The 20,712-nt window shown below is 47.0% G+C and overlaps 1 protein-coding gene across 1 annotated transcript; it reads left to right on the forward strand.

The window, feature by feature from the left end:
- The first annotated feature begins 10,471 nt into the window (after positions 1 to 10,471).
- On the forward strand, positions 10,472 to 20,683 carry RFC2 (replication factor C subunit 2). The gene is made up of 11 exons (XM_080983881.1): positions 10,472 to 10,630; positions 11,701 to 11,770; positions 12,077 to 12,118; positions 13,493 to 13,599; positions 14,143 to 14,244; positions 15,637 to 15,737; positions 16,555 to 16,712; positions 17,811 to 17,876; positions 18,129 to 18,209; positions 18,706 to 18,819; positions 20,374 to 20,683. Exons 1-11 carry the CDS (start codon positions 10,515 to 10,517, stop codon positions 20,482 to 20,484), a joined length of 1,068 nt encoding a protein of 355 aa, XP_080840007.1. The 5' UTR covers positions 10,472 to 10,514; the 3' UTR covers positions 20,485 to 20,683.
- The last annotated feature ends 29 nt before the right edge of the window (positions 20,684 to 20,712 follow it).

Raw genomic sequence — 20,712 nt, forward strand, 5'->3', positions numbered from 1 at the left:
ACATATGGTTGTCAAGCCTCTGCTTAAAGACCTCCAAAGAAGGAGACTCCACCACACTCCTTGGCAGCAAATTCCACTGTCGAACAGCTCTTATTGGCTGTAATAAAACACAATGTAATAGGAGCCGGAGTAATGCAGTTATAAAAGTGAAAAACTTAGTCGTGTATCCAAATGAGTTAACAACTTCTCATTGGGGATGCGTTCATATGTCAGAAATGCACAGCGCTTCTTAAATGTTCATCACTGTTTTTGAGTGCATACAGCTTCCCATTAATGATTTGTTCATCTCACACTTGTAAGTGCCTTTCACTGTCACTTTCCAAACAGCAAACTGTGTGTTTTCTTAAAAGCTGTAGAGCAAGGGCTTGCCGACCTTGGGTCTCCAGCTGTTTTTTGGACTACAACTCCCATCATCCCTAGCTAGCAGGACCGGTGGTCAGAGGTGATGGGAATTGTTGTCTAAAAACAGTTGGAGTCCAAAGTTTGGGAAATTCTGCTCCAGAGTGACAGAGCACGACAGTTCACTGTAAGTGGATGGGGAAACCCAGTGATGTGGGCAGGGTATGAATATTATTATTATTATTATTGCAAACCTGTGTTTGCAGCACTGAAGTGACTTCTCTGGGGCGCAAACCTGGGTAGTATGTATGGAAGGCCTGGGCTGCCCAGGTGAAAAGACCCTCCCCTCAGCATCACCGAGGTAGTCCAGAGGAAAGCAGAATAATACATTTGTCACCAGCTTGGCTGCAGAAGTTGCCGGAAGGAGGCCAGTATTTGCTCAAATCCCACAAAATAGTCAAGGAGCCCTGAGGTCATGTGTGTGACCTTACTCCACAACAAACCATACAACTACCGCCCGGCTTCCCCTGCAAGTAGAATGTAGTGACCTTTAATGTATATTTAAAACAATCATTCAATTTCTTTTGTGAGATGAGTATCTTGCGTCCTTCAACGTCTTCAAAAGGGCACAGCGCTATCATCTCGGTGATACGCGAGTTTATGTTGCATTTCACAGATGGATCATTTAAAAGGTTCGAAGTTAATCAAGTGGGGCGGGAATCTTTAAATCAGCAGGCACTCTAAACAGAGTCCTCTCTAAAGACTAGCCAGAGGGGGATGCCTTGTGTCATTTTGAAGCCGAATGAAGTTTATTACAGTGGTACCTCAGGTTACATACACTTCAGGTTACATATGCTTCAGGTTACAGACTCCGCTAACCCAGAAATAGTACCTCGGGTTAAGAACTTTGCTTCAGGATGAGAGCAGAAATCGCACAGCGGCGGGAGGCCCCATTAGCTAAAGTGATGCTTCAGATTAAGAACAGTTGCAGGTTAAGAACGAACCTCCGGAACGAATTAAGTACATAACCAGAGGTACCACTGTATGACACAAACTGGGCTTTCCCCAACCAGGTGCCCTCCATCAGCACAGAGGAAACCGCAGGGCTATTTAAGCCTCAGTCTGAGTAGACTGGTTGCTGGATTTACATTCATAGAATTGGAGCTGGAAGGGACCCCATGAGTCATCCAGCCGAACCCCATGCAATGCAGGAATCTCAGCTAAAGCACCCATGGCAGATGGCCACACAGCCTCTGCTTAAAAACTTCCACTGAAGGAAAATCCACCACCTTCCAAGATAGCCTGTTCCACTCTAAAACAGATCTTGCAATCCAAATGTCCTTTCTGGTAATTTGAATCCACTGTTTCGGGCCCTACCCTCTTCACCACCAGAAGCCTGCCATATCTAAGTACAGTAAAGGCGCTACATGGAGCTATCCAGGGTGCTATCGCTGCTTTGCCTGTTTGACCTCTGCCCAACCTTCCATATCTGGGCTTGCCCTCCAATATATTGGCCTTGCATTGTGGGAATCTGACCTGTGCATGACCTGATTGTGCTTCTTGGACCTGGAACTGGTATAGTATCTGGTGTCCCTGGACTCTCTGGCTTGTACATTCCCCCAATTTGGTCCCATCTGCACTGTATATCTGAAGTAGTTTTGTATCACTTTAAACAGTCATGGCTCCCCCCAAAGAATCCTGGGGGCTGCCGTTTGTTGCTTGGTGCTGAGAGTTGTTTGAAGGCTCCTATCCCCCTCACAGAGCTACAATTCCCAGAGGGAAGAGGGATTGCTTGTTAGACCTCTGTGGGGAAAATAAATAGGTCTTTGCCTAACACTGAAAAGACAGCACTGTGAGCCCCAGATAGGCATCACAGTAAATCCCACAGAAAAATATACCCACCTCTGTTATGAAGCAGCCTTCCCCAAGTCCTCCAGAAAATGCTGGGCTACAATGTAGTGTGGAGTAGTGGTTAGAGAATTGTGCTAGGACCCGGGAGACCAGAGTTCAAATCCCCACTCAGCCATGAAGCTCACTGGGTGACCTTGAGCCAGCCACCTACCTCACAGGGCTGTTGTGGGAATTAAATGAGAATGGGGAGAACCACTTACTGTATTTATTTCTCCCAATTTGAACTATAAAATGGTGATTTTCTTGAGTCAAAATGAGAGTACAGTGGCCCTCGGGTTAAGTACTTAATTCGTTCCGGAGGTCCGTTCTTAACCTGAAACTGTTCTTAACCTGAAGAACCACTTTAGCTAATGGGGCCTCCCGCTGCTGCCGCGCCACCGGAGCACGATTTCTGTTCTCATCCTGAAGCAAAGTTCTTAACCTGAAGCACTATTTCTGGGTTAGCGGAGTGTGTAACCTGAAGCATATGTAACCTGAAGTGTATGTAACCCAAGGTACCACTGTACCCCTAAACATTTTTTAGAGGGAAAAAGCACTGGTTGTGGGAATTAAATGAGGATGGGGAGAACCACGTATGTCACCTTGAGCCAGTGTTAGAAATTAGCCACGCGCCAGGCGCGTTTTGCTACTGGTGCGGGTCCAATTGCGACCATGTGGAGATCTCGGAATGCCAGATTGGCAACTGACTTCTCCATCTGGCTGGCTCCTCCAACTTTTTAAAGCAGGTAAGCAGAAGGGTTTATTTACTGCAGTTACCTCCCACCTTTTTCTCCCAAGAGTACACCAGGCATAGGCAAACTCGACCTCCAGATGTTTTGAGACTACAGTTCCCATCATCCCTGACCACTGGTCCCGTTAGCTAGGGATGATGGGAGTTGTAGTCCCATAACATCTGGAGGGCCGAGTTTGCCTATGCCTGGAGTACATGGTTCAGCCCCCCTCCTCAGTTAATCTTCATGATGACCCTGTGAGGTAGGTTAAGAGGCTGTGCCTGACTCCCAAGTTAACCCCAGTCTGAAATACTTTCCTTGAAGCTTGAATTTGTTTTATTCTGGATTGTTTCATTTGATGTTTTAATGTGTTGCAAACCGCTCTGAGATGGTTTTTCTTTAAAATATAAAGCGGTATAGAAATGAAATTAATAATAATAATAATAATAAATTTCATTGTTTTTTAAAAAAGGCACCTAGACATTCCGTTGCGGCGACTGTAACCTAGGTAATAAGGTGTCGTTTTGTGATTTGCTTATATATGTGAGTTTCTAACGCTGCCTTGAGCTCCCGAGAGAAAAAAAGGTGGGATATAAATGCAATTGATCAATCAATAAATCTGTCATTATCCCCAATTCATTGACCATGCTGATGGGCACTGGACTGCAACCACATCTGGAGGGCATCAGATTGGGAGAAACTGGTCTAAACTGTAATAGAGGGATGGGTAAGAGCAGATGCAAGGCTCCAGAAGACTAGAGAGATATTGGCGGTGAACCCCCCCAGGCTTGCAGAAGCTGAAAACAACATTTGGCATGGGGGAGACCCCCCCCAAAAAAATCCCAGTAAGCACTGAGCATGCCCAGTGGCTCTTGGAATGCCCTTTTTTTGGCAGGGGGAGGAAAACCAGGTAGAATTGGGGAGATAGAATGAAGTGACTAGAATCTGAACAGAAGCACTCCCGCATGTCGACGTTTTGTTTGCTGCTTGTCTCACCTCGTTTCATTCACAGCGTTTTCCGTTTTCATTGGGCGGTTTATCGTTCTCAGTTTTCTCATCATGGTCAGGTTTAATGTGAGCCATATGGACGGGGATCGGATTAGAAAGCTACGTTGAGGAAGCCGAAATTGCTTCGGAAGATTTTGGCCATGGACAAAATTGCAGCAGTTTCTTGTTGTCGTCTTCAGGCGGATTAAATGCAGTTCAGAAAACTGGCAAGGGATTGGAAGTTTAGCCGGGGTAAGAATTGCGCAAAGGCACATCAAAGCACCTAACATTTAACTTCGCGTACAAGAATAGGGACAAAAGCTTGCAAGTCACCCACCCATCATAACAAAAATCCCAAGCTAAGACCCTCGGGGGAATTAGGCACTCACTGCTGAAGGCATCGTTCTGTTACAGGCTATATTTGCATGGAGGCGGAACCTGTGGCCTGGAGATATTGTTGGACTTCAACTCCCATCAGCCTCCAGCCAGCACAGCCAATGGTCAGGGGTGAAGGGAGCTGTAGTCCAACAACACCTTGCCACCTTCACTTCACTTCTTCTGCAATAGCCAGCCGTCCCCTAATTGTTAAAGCCCAGAGGGTAATGGGTCTTTTGCTAACAGAAATGCTAGAAAAAATCCACCAGGCAGCTACCCAGCTCAAAATAAACCTCAGCAGCCATGGTAGGTAAAATTGCAGGCCATCCTGCTGCAAAACACCAAAGGTATTCATGTGTGTGCATTTTTATATGCATATATGCTACCTAGACATCCAAACCTGATGACTGTGATGTGTAAAAACGTCCATAGGTGCAAAATGTGGCTGCCCAAATGCTAGTTTCAGAAACTTCAACAAGTGCTAGTGCAGGCCAGGAGGTTCAAATGCATTGCAAATTAGCTGGCATCAAGAACACTGCTTCCTGGTGCGTTTTTAAACGCTGATGCTAAATTGTAAAGCCCTAAATTGCTTGGGTCTGGCTTATCTAAAGGCTCGCATTTGCCTATGTGACCCTGTCTGCTTGTTCGAATCAACAATAGAGGAGCTGCTCAAGTGCAGTCCATTATTTGTTTATTTATTAAATGTGTGTATCTCCCTTCATTCGTAGATGTCCTTAGGCTGGAAAGCACAAGAGTAGGGTCTTCTCGGTGGTGGCCCCACAGTTGTGTTAAACATTGTTCTTATAAACTGTGTCACTTCATACTTTTGTACTCTGCCTTGGAATCCTCTCACAAAGGGCTGTTTGTATGAATGACATGTATGGGGCTGTATTATAAGGGTTGCAATTCTGTATACGCCTACCTGGGAGTAAACCCGATTGAATTGAATGGGACTTACTTCCTAGTAGGCATGCATAGTGTTGTCCAGTAATTGTTTCCTTTCTTAGGAAGGCTTTTTTTAATTTGAAATTTTACAAAAAATACTAATAACGGGTTACATCTAATGCTAGTCCTATTCATCATTATTATCATCATCATTTTATTATTTATACCTTGCCCATCTGGCTGGGTCTCCCCAGCCACTCTGGGCAGCTCCCAACAGAATTAATAATAATTAAAAAGCGATAAAACATCAAACATTAAAATCTTCCCTAAACAAGGCTGCCTTCAGATGTCTTCTAAGTCAGGTAGTGGTTTATTTCCTTGACATCTGATGGGAAGGCGTTCCACAGGGTTGGCGCCACTACCGAGAAGGCCCTCTGCTTGGTTCCCTGTAACCTCACTTCTCGCAGGGAAGGAACCGCCAGAAGGCCCTCGGAGCTGGACCTCAGTGTCTGGGCTGAATGATGGGTGTGGAGACACTCCTTCAGGTATACTGGGCCGAGGCCGTTTAGGGGAAACACATTGATGTTAATGGAGATGACTAAGTTAGTTGTTGATGTATGGTGTGTTCTTTATATTCTGTTGGAAGCCGCCCAGAGTGGCTGGGACAACTCAGTCAGACGGGCAGGGAACAAGTAATAAATCATCATCATCATCATTATTATTATTAGGACTTAGGAGGATGCAACCCCATATTACAAGAGAGAGATTTCTGCTTTTGGAGCAGGAGGTCTGAGCAACCAAAACAATATGAGCTTCTAGACTACAGCAGTTGGCAACAGTTCCCTCCTTTGATGGCTCCATGAAAGCAGCTCACACTAAATTCATCAACAGCAAAGCAGGGCTGGTGGGTGGTGGTGGAGGAGGAGGATGATCTGAAGGTCCAGGAAGTAAATATTTCTTAAGCGCACTGGAGTCACCCCTGGCCCACATCCAAAAAAACAAGGGTGGGCCAGAGAGGCTGGATGACAAGCAAGAGATCCCTTTGGAGGCCGGCCCAGCAATAGGAAAGAGATAGCTGTAGGAGACAGGATAGCTTCCTTCTTGGAGTTGAGCTCTCCATCAAAACCTAGAAGTTTGGCACAGCTCTCCAGGTCCACCTCACAGCGCAGAGTCATAGAATTGTAGAGTTGGCAGGGACCACAAGGGTCAACCTAGTTGAACCCAGTGGCGTAGCGTGGGTTGTCAGCACCCGGGGCAAGGCAAGTAATTTGCGCCCCCTAACCCGGTAGGGGCAGAGAGCTGCGAGTGCGAGCGCCCCCCCCCCAGATGTTGTGCCCGGTGCAGCCGGCCCCCCCTGCACCCCCCACGCTATGCCACTGGTTGAACCTCCTGCAATGCAGGAATCTTTTGCGCGACATGGGGCTCAAACCGACAACTCTGAGAGGAAGAGTTTCATGCTATTCCATTGTCGTCCTCTCATCTCTGCTGACCCCTGAAAGGCACCAGAAGAGGTTTAGATTAACTGTTAGGCTAAGTATTTGTTAGAGCAGGAGTGGCAATCTTGTGGCTCTCCAGATATTTTCTGAACAACCACTCCAATCCATGTTTTCTCACTGGACATGCTGGCTCAGTTTGATGGTGGTTGGAGTGCAAAATCCGGAGAGCCACAGATTTAGCCAATCCCGCCGAAGAGCATATCCATCAGTATTGCACAGGACAGCCTTCTTTGCACAGGTGCCCACTAGGTGTACTGAACTACAACTCCCATCTCAGCCCCAGCAAATGGGGGTAGTTGTAGTTCAAAGCATTTGGAGAGCGCTAGGGTTGGTGAGATAGAGCAAAGCATGTTACCTGGTTGATGGTTCCCATTAATGCCAAGAGAAGCTTTTCTCCTGGTGCAAATAGGAGTGGCAGGGTGTATATCACTTGATCTGGCCAAATCATAGAATTGTAGAGTCAGAAGGGAGCCCCAGGGTCATCCAGTCCAACCCCCTGCAATGCAGGAATCTCAACACGGTCCCCCATCCAATCTGAAACTACACCGGACCCTGCTTAGCTTTGCAAATGTGCTACCAGTTATATTGCTGCAGCATTAGAAAGGACATGTTTGTCTTAGGAATTATGACCAGTAGGGGAAAGTTAAACTCGCCTTCCCCATAAGAGGCAGCCCCGATTCAGATATATCTATCTATATATTGAAATGCAACATACAGATTACTGAAATATAGAATTGTAGAATTGTAGAGTTGGAAAGGACCAAACCTCTGTTGGAGTCCACCACCTTCCAAGGGAGTCCATTCTACTGTTGAACAGCTCTTACTGTCAGGAAGGTCTTCCTAATGTTTACTCGGAACCTCTTATGTAGCACGAAAGTTTGTAACAGAATAGATTTTGTTTATATGCAGTCATTTAAACAGCGGACCTTGGAGACGAGTTCAAATCCCACATTAGGCACAAATTAAGGGAGAGGCCTTCCGTCAGTCTGGGATACCGAACAGGGGCTGCTTAAAAAAATAAATAAATGCATAAACACATTGCAGCAAATTTCAGTATAATTTTGGCTGACTCTCCTTATTACTCATGGCTGAGTAATGCCACTGCGTAACTCTGGTCCGAGCCAAATCTGGGTGCCAGTTTCTCGGAGACAAAAGAAGATTTTGACCTTGCAAAGTGGCCATTTTTCCCCTCCACAGATGAGTTTCTGATCATCCCAGAAGTACAGGCTCCCTCTGCTGCTCAGTGTTGCAAATGCACACAGCAGGGTTTTATGACGGTGTTTCTGCACCAGCCATTTATAGCACAACGAACGCACATTTGTTATTCATGCTCCTCTTCCTTCAAGGCTGAGAGTCTGCCACCGGCGGCATCCCATTTTAGGAACATGGGGATGTAGTTTATCTAGCCTAGTATTGGCCACACAGACCGACAACTTGTCCACAAACTTGGTAGGGTTCTCTCTCAGCCCTAGCTGGAAATGTTGGGAATTAGGATCATAGAACTGTAGAGTTGGAAAGGACCACGAGTCATCTAGTCCAACCTCCCGGGATCTTCTGCAAGCAACGCAGACACTCCACCACAGAGCTATGACCTTTTCCTGATTTTGCAAGGTCTGAATGTGCTGCATAATTTTTTCCTAACTAATACAGCTCCTCTCCTCAATTGCTCCCCACTTGCCATTGCTGCATGAGAAATGGCTGGATCTTGTCTTTGGCATCAACAGTGTTGGCCCTTGCCTTTAAAGAAGGTGGGTGGAAGCTTTGGCCTGCCAGGTGCTGCTGTACTACAACTCCCATCAGCCCCGGCAAGCATGGCCAACGGCCAAGGGTGATGGAGGTTATAGATCGGCAACATCTGGAGGGACAAGGATTCCACACAGCTGCTTTATAGTTCTAAAAGGCTTGGGACCCAGATACCTGAGCAAGCATCTTCCTGTACCTGTGTTACAACATCTGTTGTTGGGGCCCTTCTCCAGGGGCTTCGATTATGAGAGGTGCACCACTCAACTGTAGGAGAAAGGGCTTTCATTGGCATAAGCAGGGAGCCACCACCGAGAAGGCCCACCCTCTGCACCTCCCTTGGGCAGGGCACACAGAGAAGGGCCTCCTGCAGAGCTAATATTCCAGCATTCCAGGGGGTTGGATAACAATTCTATGATTCTATGAAAGCGTAGGTAAGCGACCAGAATGCTATGACCTCATTTAGGCGCTATGGGAGTTTCAGAGCTTTTGGCACACCCGTCCAGGCGCCTTTGCTTAAATCCACACGCGTGCACCTAGCAGCACTTCAGAGTTATTTTAAGCATTTTGATTCCAGCAACTGCAGTGCAGAAAGCTCCTCTCTGTTTCTACAAGCAGTTTGGAGGCTTGGCACAAGAGCGGCTGATGAGGTAAGGTATTTGGGGTTGGGAGGGGAAATGCTTGTACATTTAAGAAGACAGTTTCCATTTGGCAGACCTGTGCCAACGCCAACCCCTTCTTGGAATGCCTTTTATAAAGGCATATAGACAATTAATTCAGGGATGTTTCAGCAGCAGGTGGGAGGGAGCAAGTGTCACTAAGCAGCAATCCTATAAACCAGGGGTGGGGAGATTTTGGCGTTCCAGAATATTGCTGAACTGCAACTCCCATAATCCCTGGCCATTCTGCATGCTTGCGGGGGGAGGGGTTCAGCAACCCCCTGGAGAGCCAAAAGTTCCCTACACCTGCTATATACTATTACCTGTTTTGGCAGATGAAGCCCTATCTAGAGAAAACTGATCGAGCCACAGTGATACTCAATGACTTGTTTGCATCCATGTTAGATTACTGTAATGTGGGGCTGCCTTGGAAAACAGCCCAGAAACTGCAGCAGATGCAGAAAGTGGCAGCAAGACACTCAGACCATGCAATACCTAATTTGCATCATATCCAGTCTGTTACTACAGCTGGTTTTGGCCTTTAAAGACCAGAAGGGTTTGGGATGACGTTATCAGAAGGAACACCCATGTGGGTTATGAGCCTTCTGAGGCTTTAACATCAGAGACCTTGCTCTCTGGCCTGCCAGTGGGAGCCTGTAGGTTAGGACATATGAGGGACAGGACTTTCTCGGTGGTGGCCCCACACCTTGGGAATTCCGCCCCTTCCACCCCAGCTATGTGTGACTGGCTGTGACTTGCGGCAGGGACAATTAATCGCTTCTGTTTCGTGTATTTTGCAATAGCTGTTTTCCTGTCTTAGAGACTTGTGAGAGCAGTGTCCCTTGAAAGGTGTGTTAAAAAACTGCTGAGCAAATCATGCACGCACGTTTACCTGTGAGTTAAGTCCCATGGAACTCCTTCCAATTAAGAATTGCACTGTAAGGCCACGATCCTAATACACACTGACCTGGGGGTAAAAGGGATGCAAACTCAACCAGACTTATTTCTGGGTGCATCGTATTGCGGTGTCAACACGCCTTATTTCCAGTTCGGCAGGTATAAAAATCGCGCACCTAGCGCGATGCAGTTCCTTCAACAACATGAAGATGGCATGAGCGGGAGAGCTCTCCCTGCCGCATTTCTGCCTGCCGTGCAACTCGTTAAAAAGTCAAGCGGAGAAGGAGATTGGTGGGGAAACCAATCGCAAAATGGGCATCTCCGACATCAGCCAATGCGGCGGCAGGGAAGCACAGGCCCCGCCCCAGTGAGGGCGGAAGCGCCGCGCAGGCGTCAACCGTTGAGGTACGCCCGGCCCCGTTCCTTCATCTGCCCGCAGCCAAGATGGCGCCAGGGCCGTGCTCTGCCGCGGGAACAGGGGGCGGGGCCAGCGAGCCTTTCGGCGGGAAACGAACATGGCGGCGGTTGCCATGGAGGTGGCCGGGCCGGAGAAGCCTCTGCAAGAGGAGAAACCGCGGGGAGGCGCCGCCGCCTCTTCCTCCGCAGGGAGCGGCACTTATGAATTGCCCTGGTGAGAAAGAGAAATGAGACCCCCCCCCCAAAAAAGAGAGAGTTGCAGGGAGCCCCATAAGGTGTAATAATAGCAGCTGGAGGGGAGTAGCATTGTCCGGGGCGGGGGCAGTTCAAATAGAAGAACATAAAGCTTCTTGGAAGGATATTACCTGGGGGACATAAAGATTGATTGGAGGGAGTCAGGGACCATCGTTTGGGGGCTGTAAGGCTGGTTTTGGGGAGCATATATATTTAGCTCTTGGAGGGCATATATTTGGCATGCAAGTAGCTGGAGGGGTATTGTTTTGGGGTGGCCATAGTGTGTGGGTCGGGGAGCATAAAACTGGTTGGAGCAGCATTGCTGGGAGGAGGTTTGAATTATAGTTTTTTTGGGGGGTATAAAGTTCATAGAGTTGGAAGGAAGGGACCCCAGGGTCATCTAGTCCAACCCCTTGCAGTGCAGGGATCTCAAGTAAAGTTTTTGGCGTGCCCTGGCATGGGATAACTTCTCCAAACGTGAATGTTCACCCTGCTCAGAAATTGGGGGGGGGGGGGAGGAAAGCTCCTTATGAGATGGAAGCAGAAGGGATTTGTAGCATCGCAATGCGCATGGAGGCAAATAATAATAATAATAATAATAATAATAATAATAATTTATTATTTATACCCCGCCCATCTGGCTGGGTTTCCCCAGCCACTCTGGGCGGCTTCCAAAAGAATATTAAAATACTATGTTACATCAAACATTAAAAGCTTCCCTAAACAGGGCTGCCTTCAGATGTCTTCTAAAAGTCTGGTAGTTGTTGTTCTCTTTGACAAAGTAATGTGCTTGCGCTTTTGCAGGTGTATGCTAGCATGCCGTGCTCGGAAGGCTTCCGGGAAAGCTATGCCATCCACCAGGCCATAGTCATTGCTATCCTAACAACTGATGCCCCATGCTTTAATTCATACTAAGCTGAAAGCATTTCCCTTTTAAGAAATCTTCGCTAAGCCTTCACTTTGAGACTTACTCCTCAGTTGGGTTTGTTTTCTTCTGGTCTTTTATACAAGGGAGAGGCTTAATGTGTCTCATGAAATTTTTTGACACAGGGTTGAAAAATACAGACCTGTAAAGCTGTCTGAAATTGTTGGGAATGAAGACACCGTCAGCAGACTGGAGGTATGAGACAGCTTTGCTGTAACAAAGACCCCACTTTTGAGTTTCCGTAAGTGAGCTTACTCAGGAATGCAGTTTATGTCTGTCTTGTAGATAAACCCCCCAAAGCCTACAGAGGTTTTGCTTCCTGCCCCCACCCCCAACCTGCTGGGTGCTGGCAGGAAAGGGAACACCCCGACTCTAGCAGTTAAGTTGTTTAAGAACATAAGACTTGCTAGATCAGGCCAATGGCTCATCATTCATTACATATCCATTTTTATCTATTTCCCAGTAACATAGTCATCCCCTTTTCTCTCTTTCCCTCCCCAGGTCTTTGCAAGGGAAGGAAATGTCCCAAATATTATTATCGCAGTGAGTATCGATCAAATCAATGGAGTGCCTTCTTGCAGATCTTTCCAATTGAAGATTTAATCTCAAACCTGAGCAAGGCTTAAAAATAGAGTTATTACGCACTATCCAACATGGGTCACACCCAGAGTAGACTCATTGAAATTAATGGACATGGCTAACTTAGGTTCATTAATTGCAATAGGTTTACTCTGAATAGAAATTAGTTGGGTGAAGGCCACTGGCAGTTACAAAAACAGCTACAGTGAAGACAATGTTGCTGTCGTGGGCCACAATGTACTGCTGCTTTTAATATATATACAGTGGTACCTTGGGTTACATACACTTCAGGTTACATACGCTTCAGGTTACAGACTCCGCTAACCCATAAATAGTACCTCAGGTTAAGAACTTTGCTTCAGGATAAGAACAGTAATCGTGCTCCTGCGGTGTGGCAGCAGCGGGAGGTCCCATTAGCTAAAGTGGTGCTTCAGGTTAAGAACAGTTTCAGGTTAAGAACGGACCTCCGGAATGAATTAAGTACTTAACCCAAGGTACCACTGTATATTGTTTTTAAAGTTATCCTGCCTTGCAATTCTGAGACCTTACAAGCCAGTTTACAACCAATCAAGGTTTTGTGGCTTGGGTTCTGAGCATCCAAGAGTGGGGTGGGAGTTATCTCTAAAGCAGCAGATAATCAGAATGCCCTCTGTGGACAGTGTTGGACTACCAAGTATCTTGCATTCTGTTCTCATCTCTGATGGGAAATTCCTTGTATGCTTAGATTTTACTTGTTAATCAGCATCATCATCTTAGATCATCTGTTGATGCCCTTCTTTCTGCTGGAGGTGAAGCCTGTGATACCTAAGGGACAATGGAAGATTATGGAATGCCCACCCTGGGGAGGCTAATAATTGTAATTTTATTATTTGTACCCTGTCCATCTGACTGGGTTGCCCCAGCCACTCTGGGAGGCTTCCAACAGATGTAAGAACACAAGAAAACTTCAGACGTTAAAAACGTCCCTATACAGAGCTGCCTTCAGATGTCTTCTAAAAGTTGTATAGTTATTTATCTCCTTGACATCTGATAGGAGGCTGTTCCACAGGGCATGTTACTAATTTTTAGGTGCTTTGCATTTTATTTGCCTCTGCATTTTACATGTCAGGAGCGTTTTTATACTCTACTGACCCTTATTAGCTGGCTTCTTTTATTGCGATCTTTGTATTTTATTTTAAATGTGCAAACCAACCTGAGAACTTCTTTATATGAAAGGTGATGATATACAAATGTTTTAAATGTTGGAATTCCTAAAGGTCTGGTTGTTTTGAATATGAGTGTGTGTGAGAGAGAGAGAGAGTTGGCTAAATCTTTGGGCAATCTTTCTTGTGTTGGAAGGGTCCTCCAGGAACTGGGAAAACCACCAGCATCCTCTGTCTGGCACGTGCCCTTCTTGGGCCTGCGTTGAAAGAAGCTGTCCTGGAGCTGAATGCATCAAATGACAGGCAAGTCCAAAAGGATTCCAGTGGGAATTGGGTCATGCCTGGCTTTGCCATGAAGCAACACAAAGTTGTTGGCAGATTCTAGAGGAAGTGCTGTCTCTGTGTCCTCAATCATCTCTGTGTGCTGTTGGCTTTGTTTTTGTTTTTTTAATGCTCTGGTCCAGTGTGTATTTGTGTAATTCTGACATGATTTCCCCTCCTACACCCTACTTCTACTTCCTCAAAGCCTTACCCAAAGGTCTTTTGGATTTCTGAGTAAACCCCGCAGCAGGCTTTCGGGCCCTTGTCCACCTTGGCGGGACTCCTTAGTTGAAAACAAATCTAAGGGTTGCGTCCACTGTTCCAGTTGTGCACAGACTTGTGCAACAGAACTTCTCTCCCCCCCCAGTGCCTTCTTGATTTCTTTGGAGCCGTAACTTTTCTGCACCAAAAACTGAAAGGAGATGGCATTTTTCTCATTTCTTTTTTTAAGAAAATATTTTCTCCCCCATAAAACTTGCTGTCTGTGACCCACAGTTAAATAACAATTGGACCTTCTTCTTCCAGAGGCATTGATGTTGTGAGGAACAAAATCAAGATGTTTGCTCAGCAGAAGGTGACACTTCCAAAAGGCCGGCATAAAATCATCATATTGGATGAAGCTGACAGGTGCACGAATCTTTCTTCTAAACCAGGTGTGAGGAACCTTTGGCAATCAGATGTTGCTGAACTATGACTCCCGTCAGCCTGAGCAGGCCTGACCAGCAGGTGTTGTACTTCGGCAGCATCTGGAGGGCCAAAGATTGCCCACAACTGTTCCAAACCTCTGCACCACATTTGACTCTCTTTGCGTAGGTTCTCGCGTGTTTCAAGGGCTGCCTGCCTCTCTGGGTCATGAGAAAGATCAGCGCTCCTTATCTCACAGTGCTGAAATAACTTGAGAGAACCATGCTGCCACTCCTCCCCTTCTCACACTGTTGTGTTGCTTGGCACCAACTTGCACCCTGCTGAAGCATCACAACATATTCTAGTTGAGGTTTCATCCCTGTGCAAGAGGCATTGCAGGGAACAGTAGCAGCAAACAGCAGGCTCAAAGGGTTATTTACTTGTCATTATCTCACATCCCATATCCTAAGGGCAAGCTCATTCTCAGAGTGTTTATATGGCATGATCCGCACACAGGAGGGAGGTATCAGCAGGCTTGGGGAACCCCAGAGTTTCCAAAATGAGAAAGAGAGAGACCCTAACCAGGGGAAATCCCAAAACTTCTGGTGAGGTCTGAACATAGTAAGTGGCTTGAAATTCTGACTTACTGCCAGGGAACACATTGTTTATGAGCTGGGTATCTGGTGGAATAAAATATTATACCGTAGAAGAGAACAGGAAAGAGTTTTAGGAGAAGCTCCTGTGTTGCATAAACAATTTGAATTTCATTGCTACAATCTCTGACAGATAGATAGAAACAGCAATTAATCCAGAATACAGCTGCCAGACTGGTGACTGGGAACAGCTGCCAAGACCATATAACACCAGTCCTGAAAGACTTACATTGGCTCCTAGTATATTTCGAAGCACAATTCAAAGTGCTGGTGCTGACCTTTAAAGCCTTAAACAGCCCCGGGCCTGTTTACCTGAAGGAGCGTCCCCACCCCCACCATCCAGCCCAGACACTGAGGTCCAGCTCTGAGGGCCTTCTGGTGGTTCCCTCCCTACAAGAAGTGAAGTTACAGGGAATCAGGCAGAGGGCCTTCTCGGTAGTGGCACCCGCCCTATGGAACACTCTCCCATCAGATGTCAAAGAGCTAAACCATTACATGACTTTCCATACACATCTGAAGGTGTATCAGGAACTTTTTAATGTCTGATGTTTCGCTGTGTTCTGTTATAATCTAATGGAAGCTGTCCAGAGTGGCTAGGAAAACCCAGGCAGATGGTTGGGGTTCAAGTAATCTATTATTATCACTATCATTATTATTATTATTATTAATCACAAAACTGACACATTTTGGCAAGCTTCTGTGACTTAAATTATCTTACGTTTCTCCCCACATCCCCAACTAGCATGACAGATGGAGCCCAGCAAGCCCTGAGACGAACAATGGAAATTTATTCCAAAACAACTCGCTTTGCTCTTGCTTGCAATGCTTCCGATAAAATCATAGGTAAGAGCTTTCAGCCACTTGGGGTAGGTGGCATAGATCTCTTTCAGTAGTTCACACCACATGCTGCCTCCCCTCTTTTGTGCAGCTCTGGTCTGGCATAGTGTAGAAGCTAAGACAGAATCAGGAAGTTAGTTCACATCTCACCTTGGGTGTGAACTCACTCGGATACCTTAGGCAAACCACACACAGGCATAATCATGTTGTCCTGATCTGCGGATAGGGCTGGGAATTCGCCTTCACAAGTGCAGTGGCAGAGGACGGGGGGTGCGGGCTGCCCTGGGTGTCATCACCGAGGGGGGTGACAAAATGACAAAAAAATGAGTTTTAAAAAATATTTTTTTAAAAAAAAATGGGCTCACGGAACTTTTTAGTTCAGTCAACAAACATAACGAAACACGGCTGGCATTGGGCGCCACACCACGGGGGCCAGCACTTACCGCGGGGCCTGCAGTGTGCCTGAGACACGCGTCTCTCCTGGGCACCTGCAGGCTTCCCGCTGACTGAAACAGCAGCGTGGGACTTGCGTCTGCCCTCCACCTCTCCCTCAACCACCCTACAGCTGAGGGGAAGGCGGCAGGGAGGCTCCACGCAGTGCGCCCCGCCCTCATGGGAGGCTCACAATAGGTGGCTGACTGCACCCCACCTGTCAAACTTGACCTGCCTGGGTAGGCAGGTAAGGATGGAGCCTCCTGGCCAGATTCTGTTCCCTACCACTGGTGTGGGTGAACCTGCAGTCTGGTTGTTTTAAGGAAGTTACCTAGGCTCCCGAAAGGCAGGATCTCACCTGTCCTTTCTCCCTCTGTCTGAACCCCACCAGAACCCATCCAGTCTCGCTGTGCGGTGCTCCGCTACACCAAGCTGACGGACGCTCAAATCCTTGCCAGGCTGATGAAAATTGTCGAGAAGGAGAACGTGCAATATACAGACGATGGGCTAGAAGCCATTATCTTCACGGCCCAGGGGGACATGAGGCAGGTGAGCAAGGAATCGAAACCATCCTTCCACAGCTTTTCTGTTTCATGTTATTAACTAAGCAGTGTGCCTTTGCAGCTGTCAGTTTCCGAGGCCTCACGGTTCGAGGAAACCAAGCTCTGGCCGTAGCCGGAGGGAGCAGACATTCTGCAGAGAGCTTGTGGTCTCCGCTGCAGACAGGGTAGTGCAGCTGGGCTTGCGATGTTTCCAAAACCACAGAGAGAACTCCGTGTTACCAAAAAGCAACTGATCTAAACCTCTGTGACTTTTATGTCAGCCCCACTCTAAAGTGGGGGGTGCAATGGGGAACTCCAAGCCTCAGAATCCAAACTGCAGAGGTCCTTCCCAAGCCACGCCCCCTGATGACACACGAGCTGCTGCACCCCACAAGTGTCTTCCTGAGCTCCTACATTTCCCCCGCCTTCCTCCCTTTGGCATCTCTTGGAGGGTGAGGAAAACGAGAGACCAGAGGCAGGCTGGCAGACAGGGAAGCTCAGAGAGCCAGTCGTGGACTGCAGCAACCCTTGCTAGCTCCCTTGTCAGCCCACTCTCTTCCATCATTGGCAGCTTGCTGCATTTCCATGCACACAGAGTGGAAGCCAAGCTCTGTGCGTGCACATGTGAGCTCGCACACACACACACTTTGGCCCCACCTACCACCTGTATGTGGACCCTAACCGCTTCTGCCAAGGGACTGGGACTTTAATGTTCCGTGAGCAATGGATGGCTCTTCCACAGGGTCACAAGCAACTTCAATCCAGCTATCCCATTCTGATTAGCAAATAGAGCCTGGGTGGAACCTGCAGCCAAATCTTTGCAGAAAGATCCAGAAGGCCTTGGTGGCCAAAACCCATGCTATAAAGAAGGGGAATCCATCAGGCCAACCCTCACATGAGCAGAGAGCTGGTGTATTGTGAAAAAAAGAAAAAGTCTGCTTGGCTTGACCTTGCACACAACTGCAGTTTGCTCCTGCAGGAGAGCCAAACTTTATATACTTCAGCAACACACCAGCCTTTTGTTCTGCCAGACAAAGAGTACTGAATAACTTGGAAGATCTCCATCACTTAAGTTCATTTTTTAAAAACTCTCTTTTTGAAACAGGCGCTGAACAACTTGCAGTCTACCCATTCTGGATTTGGCTTTGTCAACAGTGAGAACGTGTTCAAGGTCAGCAAAAGCGTTTTCTCCTTCTCTCTTTAGCCTGACCAGATGCAGAGGAGAGTCTGCGGGGCTCCTGTATTTTTCAGGACCTGCATAGAAGAGAGGACAGGGTGTAGGTGGTCCTGTGGCTTTTCCAGGGCCAGAGGGACTTGTGCAGTTCAGAAGCTTGCTTCATGCATGGAATGCCTTCTTGCCCGGTTTGTTTATTCTCAAGACATTGAACCTCTCCGTTGGCTAGCTGGATTCTTCTTTCCACAGGTGTGTGATGAGCCCCACCCTTTGCTGGTGAAGGAGATGATTGGCCACTGCATCAGCGCCAATATCGATGAAGCATACAAGGTGAGTTCAAGGGAAGCATTCAAGCTCTTGCCACCCCACCCTATGGATGCATCATATTCTGGGCAGCCATGACACAGAGCCAGTCGAGAGAGCAGTGGTCATGGATTGAGATCCTGCCTCTACTTTTGTGTTTGCACATTTGCTGATTATATTGCTTTTAATTTACAGTGGTACCTCGAGTTACAAACGCCTCAGGTTACAAACACTTCAGGTTACAAACTCCACTAACCTGGAAGAGTTACCTTGAGTTGAGAACTTTGCCCCAGGATGAGAATGGAAATTGTGTTCCGGCGGCGCAGCGATAGCAAGACGCCCCATTAGCGAAAACACGCCTCTAGTTAAGAACAGTTTCAGGTTAAGAACGGACCTCTGGAACGAATTAAGTTCGTAACTAGAGGTACCACTGTATATCGTCAAACTGCTGCTAAGAGATGAAGATAAATATGTTAGATATATGGGGGTTTTTTTTAACGATTTGTACTCCTTCCTGGTCCAGATCCTGTCCCACTTGTGGAGGCTTGGTTATTCTGCTGAAGACATCATCGGCAACATCTTCAGAGTGTGTAAAACCTACCAGATGGCTGAGTATTTGAAGCTGGAGTTCATAAAGGTTGGTTCTGGGGGAGGGTTGTCAGTGTAAGCCGTAGCATTGAGATGTCCAGCCATCCGGTTGAGAGGGGAATCTGCTTAGCACTTGAATGCTTGTGTCTCAATTTCTCCACACAAGACATCATGGAAGGTGTGAACATAGTGGACAAAGAAGGCTTTCTCCCTCCTTCATAACACCAGAGAACTTGTGGACATCCTGTGAAGCTGAACGATGGAAGATTGAGCATAGACCAGCGTTTTCCAAACCTGAGCCTCCTCTCCAGCTGTTTTTGGACTACAACTCCCATCATCCTTAGCTAGCAAGCCCAATAGTCAGGGATGATGGGAATTGTAGTCTGAAACAGCCGGAGACACAAGTTTGGGAAATGCTGATATAGACAAAAGAAAGTACTTCATGCAGCATGAAGTTAAATGATGGAATTTTCTGCAACAAGAGGCAGTGGAGGACAGCACCTTGGATGGCTTTATAAGACAAATTCATGGAAGATAAGGCAATCAGGATGCCTCTGAATACCAGTTACGTAATAGGAATTTCAAGTGGGGAGAGTGCTGCTTACCTCGGGTCCTGATTGTGGGTTTCCCATAGGTGTCTGGGTGGCCACCTTTAGAATAGGCTGCTGGTCGAGATCTTACATTCTTATCTGGGATAGCCTCTTCACACATGCACATGTAGAGACTTGCTTCTCTAAGTCTGTCCCCGCAGCAGACCATGCAAATACACAGTGCAATCCTCTCTGAAATAAGTGGAATGAACATCTTGGATTTATATCACAAACAGTAAATTGAGCAGCTTGACCGAGATGCTCTTATTTGGCATCACTTAGTGCAGAGATGGGACGCGGGTGGCACTGTGGGTTAAACCACTGTACCGCTTGGGCTTGCCGATCAAAAGGTCGGCAGTTCAAATCCCCGTGACGGGGTGAGCTCCCGTTACTCGGTCCCAGCTCCTGCCAACCTAGCAGTTTGAAAGCATGCAGTGCAAGTAGATAAATAGGTACTGCTCCAACGGGAAGGTAAACAGCGTTTCAGTGTGCTGCTCTGGTTTCGCCAGAAGCAGCTTAGTCATGCTGGCCACATGACCTGGAAAAACTGTCTGTGGAGTGGACAAACGCCAGCTCCCTCGGCCTGTAAAGTGAGATGAGTGCCACAACCCCAGAGTCGTTCGCAACTGGACTTAATTGTCAGGGGTCCCTTACCTTTAGTGCAGAGATACAAAAGTTAATTAGGAAACCGAAGCTGCCTCCCTCCCCTCCTAGGTTCTGATATGTCCACAGGCATTTCCTCACACATTTGTGTAAGATCTTTCCACCAGGAGGGCTAAAAGCATTTATTAAAAAAAATCCCTTAATGAATGTGGAGGTTCTCAGGGAGTCATGTCCTTTTCCAGCTGCAAAAAAAGGCCCTTGATCTTGAGGTCATGGTTTAGGGATATGTGTGAGCCCAGAGGTACTCTTTCAACCATATTTCCTTGCATGTGTCTCAGAGTTCTGTGTTTTCTCTCAGCAGAGAAAAAAGGTAGACTAGCTGGATCTTAAATGTCTTTTTGTATGGTTAGGAAATCGGCTATACACACATGAAGATAGCGGAAGGAGTCAACTCACTCTTACAGATGGCCGGACTGCTAGCCCGGCTTTGTCAGAAGACAGCAGTTCCTACAGCGAGCTGAAGCCATGGATGAGTGATGGACCTTGTGAGGAGGGAAAACTGCAAGTGAACCAACCTGTTTGTGTAACAGGTGTGGGCATTTGGAGTTGCACTTGGCGATTTGGATACAGTTGTCAAAAATGTTTGTGTGAACACATGTGAGGTGTAGGGATTATTTTTTTTCCACTTCAGACCGAAATAAAGTTTGATATAAAGCTGAAGACCTCTCATTTCGCTGTATTGATAAGAT

This window comes from Podarcis pityusensis (assembly GCF_964106645.2).
Source record: "Podarcis pityusensis genome assembly, chromosome: 15".
Classification (NCBI taxonomy): domain Eukaryota; kingdom Metazoa; phylum Chordata; class Lepidosauria; order Squamata; family Lacertidae; genus Podarcis; species Podarcis pityusensis.

Excerpts from the sequence above, each read along its gene's own strand:
- RFC2 (XM_080983881.1), top strand. The coding sequence starts at position 10,515 with ATGGCGGCGGTTGCCATGGAGGTGGCCGGGCCGGAGAAGCCTCTGCAA. Across the intron at positions 11,771-12,076 it reads ACACCGTCAGCAGACTGGAG|GTCTTTGCAAGGGAAGGAAA; the intron begins GTATGAGACAGC and ends TTCCCTCCCCAG. Across the intron at positions 16,713-17,810 it reads CCCAGGGGGACATGAGGCAG|GCGCTGAACAACTTGCAGTC; the intron begins GTGAGCAAGGAA and ends TTTTTGAAACAG.